Source organism: Drosophila sechellia, chromosome 3R (assembly GCF_004382195.2).
Source record: "Drosophila sechellia strain sech25 chromosome 3R, ASM438219v1, whole genome shotgun sequence".
NCBI lineage: Eukaryota > Metazoa > Arthropoda > Insecta > Diptera > Drosophilidae > Drosophila > Drosophila sechellia.
The window spans coordinates 20,395,957-20,402,086 of NC_045952.1; the positions used below are offsets into that span (position 1 = coordinate 20,395,957).

The 6,130-nt window shown below is 42.5% G+C and overlaps 1 protein-coding gene across 3 annotated transcripts in view; it reads right to left on the bottom strand.

Annotated features, from left to right (window-relative positions):
• The window catches only part of LOC6607335 (peripheral plasma membrane protein CASK), a 39,284-nt gene extending 34,539 nt beyond the window's left edge, over window positions 1-4,745 (bottom strand). For all 3 annotated transcript variants that reach the window (XM_032722664.1, XM_032722663.1, XM_032722665.1), the window contains exons 1-6: window positions 4,557-4,745; window positions 2,684-3,067; window positions 1,549-1,661; window positions 918-1,023; window positions 772-849; window positions 53-410 (exon numbers count right to left, since the gene is read on the bottom strand). In XM_032722664.1, the coding sequence (XP_032578555.1) occupies window positions 53-410; window positions 772-849; window positions 918-1,023; window positions 1,549-1,661; window positions 2,684-2,742 (714 nt within the window). In that variant the 5' untranslated portion in view covers window positions 2,743-3,067; window positions 4,557-4,745. The remainder of the gene's footprint in view (window positions 1-52; window positions 411-771; window positions 850-917; window positions 1,024-1,548; window positions 1,662-2,683; window positions 3,068-4,556) is intronic.
• Between the last annotated feature and the right edge of the window lie 1,385 nt (window positions 4,746-6,130).

Here is a 6,130-nt window from a genome sequence, read left to right on the forward strand (position 1 = left end):
AAATGTTATCTTTAAAAGCTGAGAATAGTCTAGCATTCGAGACTCCACCTACCGATAACCGACCGCGAGCTATTGACTGTTGCAACCTCACTCCGGATCCCAGGAAGGGCAATCTGCCCGAAAGCAGGACGTGCAGCATCACTCCGGCACCCCAAACATCGCAGCCTTTGCCGTAAAGCCGCCTGGTCACCACCTCTGGCGCCATATAATGCGGACATCCTACCCGTCCGTGTGTTTCTATGGTTTCCCGGGTGCCGGGCAACTGAATGGCCGATCCGAAGCCGCCAAGTTTCACCGGCGCCGAGTTGTCGACGGTGGCGAGGAGAGCGCAGGCGGGACGCACATCCCTGTGCAGTATGTCGTTCTCGTGACAATAGCGCAGTGCCTCCAGGATTTGCCGCATATAGTGACTAGAAGAGAGGATGGGTTAATATTTAGTGTTCCTCATTTGATTTCATTTGCGCTTGTTTTGGGCATCTACTTAATTGGGAATACTTATATACAGAAGCCATATATAAGTATAAAATAGAAGTAGCCTCGCTTAATTTGATTTATTCCATTACTTGTTACTTGTGTTTAAATAGCACACGTTTAATTACTCTTATAAATTATCTTGGATGTTAATCTCTCGAATAGACAACTAAATTGGGTTTGTTCAAATCAAATTACTGCCGGGCACGTCCTTTAATTAATTATAATTAATAATTTACTCCCTTTTGGCCCAAAACAAACGCAGATTGTGGCATTGTGGCAATGCCGCTCTATTCTCACCAAGCAACCGCCTCGCTGTAGACAAAACCGGCAACAGCACGCCGCACAACCTCGAAGCACAAGTCGGAGCCCTCCATGCTGCAAGAGTGCAAAGCGAAAGGACATTAGCGATGGGCACAAGGACACCACCGAATCTGACAACTTACAACTCGAAGACCATGTAAAGCATTCCCTCGGAACTGTACGTCTCCAGCAGCTCCACAATGTGCGGATGCTTTAACATGTGACATATTGTGGCCTCGCGCTTCAGATCTGCAAGAAAAAAATATGCAGAGAATGGGGGCGTGAGTTCAGATTGAGAGAGGTTGGGGCAAATAGCGGCAATTAGTTGACATTGGAATGGGGCACGTGGGGAGCACCACCCTCTACACCACCTGGCAGTGGCACTAATGGACTTAGCGCTGACTTATGTGCCTGCCATGTATCATTTAGTCAATGGCCGGATGGCTGCTCCTCGTCCACATTCACATCCACGTCCAATTTCGTGTCCATGTCCTGATTCAGGCTCAGGTCCTGGCGCCCTTGCACTTGAGCCATTTCTTTTTAATTGGCGTCTTGGGATGGCTAACGGGCAGCCCTGGGGGCGTGCTACACGTGTGGTAGCGGCATAATTTTGAATAATTGAGCAGCTTAATTATAATTTATTCACAGAGCGCTCTTGAGGAGTCAGGAATCGGTAGCCCGGGACCAAATCGAACAAGGTCGTCTCATTGTGCCGTCAAAAATAAAAGTGGAGTGTATACATCTATATAGGTGTATTGTGTATATAATGCTCACCCGCTGTGCTCAGTCCAGGACTCGCTGTGAACTTGGCCACATCAACGATTTTGACGGCGAACTGCTGATTGGACTCCCTGTGTATGCATCGCCTTACGATGGAGAAAGGTCCTCTGTAAGAAGGGGGGAAAATAAATTCGGATTAAACTTCAATTGAAAGTTGATTGTGTCTAAATGGGAGCGAATAAAATTTTATCTTGCTTCGACAAAAGCAAAATATTTATATTTTCCGAGCGTCTAAAAGCAAACAAGATTCTTAAGAAAGAGGAAATTCAATAAACTATTCTCTTTGTAGTTGCAAACGTGGGGTTTAATAAAAAAGCTTGCCATAATATTACTGATGATTACTTTACAAATAAATTTTAATTTTCTTACAAATTCCTAGTCAATTTAAAGCTACGATTTCTTGTTTTATGAGCGTGATTATTTTTTATTGAACTATGTCACCAAGATTATTTTGGAAAACAATGTCGATTCAAGGTTGTCATTTTGCTTATAGTTTATAGATTAGAAATTGAAAAAATTAAAAAATTTCATCTTTAGTGACTCGCACTTCATTGAATATACTTTTGAACTATTTTAGAACCAGTACTACTATTTCTAAGCTATATTCAAATAATAATGTCGTTAAAGAACATACAGTTGTCGACTGTCACTGTATGCGACATGGAGCTGACGGCCTTTAGACCCCATCCGTTCCTGGAGAAGTACCATGATAACCATACCGAATAGTAAATCAATTTTGATCTCCTCTGAACTATGTTAATGGGACATTTTCAACATCAGTGAAAAATATTTTTCCAACGAAACTAAGTTAAACAAAGTTCAACTTAATAACATTGACAGCTTTGTGAATGAACTTCTGGCTAAACTATGATGATCACAGCAAAAGTAACTAGCACAGAAAATGTTTGGTCAAACATTTTTGAATAATGCAAAAGTTTGGCGTTTGGGAAAGTTTTTTATGGATGGGAGCTGGCTTCGTCCCAGGCCAATAGTTGCATGATTTACGGCTTGTGGGTGGCTGGGATGGGCATACGGGGCGGATACATAATACATAATGAGATAATGGCCATGGATGCCAGCTGTCAGCAGCAGAATCGGCTAAAGATATAGCCGGTGGGGCGAAACTTACTTGCCAATGACCTCGCACAGCTCGTAGACGTCGTCAAAGAGAATTTCGTCTTCGGTCATTTTGAATAATTGATGAATTGATGCCTCGACTCAATTGCTTTTTCGAATATAGATGAGTTGTGTCCTGTTTTTCGTGTCCGGCGCTTTTCCTTTTCCCCCTTCTCCCTTCTCCTTTTGCCCGTCGCCTACTGCCCTCCAAAAACGAACATAAAAAATAAACAAAAAACTAAGCGGCCAGTGAGCAACTCCAAGACTTTGAGCGTTTTCCTTCGGTTTCTTCTGATGATTTGTTGTTAATGGTATTGTTGCTGTAATCGTTGATTCGTTGTTGCCGCTAATGCTGTTGCTGTTTTCGTAGCTGCTGATGTTAAAAATGCATTTTGCGCTGGAAATATATAACAAGTGGAAATGGTGGAGGTGAGTTTTTCCATTAGTTGAAGGGCGCTAATCAGATTTATTTGGCGTCTAATTAAGAAACTGTCAAGAAGCTTTCAGAGAATTCTGTCAAGCAGATGACGCACCTGCTCTATAGATATATACAAAAAATTTGTTTCGATTTGTATAGAACTATAATAAAATAAGCAACAAATAACTAATAAATTCCTAAATATTTTGTAACTGATCCATTTGAATCTTACTCACAAACTAAAAGCATAATTAAGTTTATAATGCTATCTGAATCAATCAATATGAAAATGTGAAGTTGGGCGGGTGTGTTGACACTTGTGTGATGGGAACACTTTTCGAGGGTCCACTGTTTGCGGTGTCGCAACGGAAATGAGATTGGCCAGCCGAAACTTGTTTGATATGTCAATCACACTCGTATCAGGTGTAAACCCCAATCAATTACAGGCAGCGCACACCACAAATGCACAAAATGCTGTCGAAAGTGCCAATGGTAGGAAGGAAGTATCCCGCACAGTGGGCGTTGTGAATTTTGCAACGGAAATGATGGCCAGCTGAAAAGGTAAACAAGCCAGCAGGACCTGCAGAATGTGTCCTTTTCGAGGGTCTCATTCCAAGGATGTTCGCGGGGAAAGTGCGACGGTGGGGGTAGGGGAGGGGGGAGAGGCACTACCTTTGTCTTGGCCATACTATTATTATGCCTTTTGGTCCAGCACTTGAACACACTTTTCAAAACTTTGATGGCACTCCAAAAATCCGAAAGGAGAAAGCCAGAGAGCGAGAGAGTGCGAAAGAGAGCGAAGGAGTGCAAGAGAGATGGCGAGCATGGATGTAAAGTGCGCCGGCGCCGTGCGAAATTCGTGTAAAGCACCAAAATTGTAATCGTAAAAAATATAAGCTATGCTTTCTGCCCGGGCTGCATGAATATTTAAATGTGCAACAATTTACGATGCACACACGAAAAGTGGAGACCTGAGTTGCGGCTGCGAGAGCGGGACGGAGCATTTGCGGGGAATCCCCGCGAAGGACTTTCTGGGAGTCATGTTTAATGCAGAGCTGCGCATGGGGCGCGGTGTTTTTGGCTCGGTTTTAGTATTCGGGCTCGAGGGTTTTACCTTGCTCGTGTGCCGCTGTTGTAAAATGCCTTGACACTTTCCACACGACCTTACCGCCCACCAACACCGCACCCCGCACTAACACACCCACCCACACCCACATACACTCACTCACTGACTATGTGTGTGCATTTGGCCCTGCTTTTAGGACTTTTGAGACTCTCGAGTGTCGCACAATTGGCAAATTGATTCTTTGTCTAAAGGATTTGCATTGCTCATGTTCCACGCCCCCTTATCAACGACACCGCCCCCTTCATCAGTCACACATAGAGGGCGCCACACTCACACCACACACACACACGCACACACACTGGCACGAACAATTCGCATATAGTTTTATGTACGAAAACCCACCGATTTGGCAGCGATTTTTCAACGGCCGCTGGTTTTTGGCATTTCAACGAATCGCATTAGCACTCGATTGTCTAGGTGCGCACCACGGAATCGCCTGGCAAGCTGATTGCATTGGGTAATTTACTAATTTTAACTTAAAACAAACACGGCCCGTGAGGAATTGATTGGCGAAGAACTGGTTGCAACTGAACCGGTTCGCCGGGAACTAGAACTCCAGGGCTGCAGGTGCACTGCTGGATTGGTTCGGAACTTGGAGTCGGTTCGCGGCGCTCCAATTAAAAATTGATTATTCAACCTGTGTTCATTAAAGAGATTGTTTGAAAGTTTAATTTAAGCATTACCACGCAGCAGCTTACTGTTTTAATCCCAATTTTTATTCAAGAAAGTTAGTTTGAATCAAGCAACTGGTTATACTGGAAAAATACCAGAAGCCCATTGGTATCTAAGCTTCGCTGTCATTTTCTAATTAACTTTATTTGGTCCGCAAACTTGCGCGGGAGTTTTTGAAAAAAGTTTTGAGGTAGAGAAAGTATCATGTTGGAATATTGTTATGAATATAGTCTGACTAAAAGTATAGTATCTCTTATCGAGATTGGAAATAAATAATATTAACATTTTAGGCTAATGTTTCATAGTTTTGTTAAATAAAAAATCACTTATATTTAACTGCACCTTTCTCTTCGGTAGCATTTTGCATATGCTTTTATTTGCCTGACTTATCTGCAATGAGCAGTTTGTTTTCCTTTGATAAATATCCACTGCATGCTTAATAAATTTACTCGAAAGTAAGATAATTCATTGCACACTGAATTGTTTCCGCTTGAGTGAAGTCAAATGAAGGTAAATATTTACGAGGAACACAAGCAATTGCATAAAGCTATTGTATGATATTGCACAAGCGAATTTCGAACACTTTCCAGTTTTATCGGCAATACGATGCCAATTACCATTCATCAACTTGAAAGTAAACATTATCCCTTCGAAAATGATTCACGATTTACTTATCTGGGCTAAGCCACCAGTCTGTTAATACAGGGATTTCCACTACAGAACCTTTATCAACTTTCTTTATCGCCAGGCTCGTTCACAGCCCATTGAACATTACCATATTATTTACATTACTTCTCTTTGCGCGCCATTCAACTTTATCTATTATTATTATTATTACCCCACAGCATTTGATAAGCCCATTAGAATAAATTAAGATCTTGGCATTAATATGCCAGGCACACACAGGAGTCCCTCAAGCGAAGACGAGGAAAACCCACACGCACTCCTCGAAAATAAAGAAACCCGTAGGTGCGTAATCTTTAAATCAGTTGGAAGGGGCTGGTGACGGGGGCCAATACTCAAACATAAACATCATCAATTACAAAACCTCGAACAGCAACAACAACAACAATCACCGCCAAACGCCCAACGACAACAACACACAGATAAGGTGCAACAGAAACAACAAGCCAATAAGGGAGCAACAAACACAGAACCATCAGCCAGATGAAGAAAGAGCTGATGAAAATGAACTCAATATGGCCATATTACTACAGCCAACGCGAAAAGGATAAGCACCAACA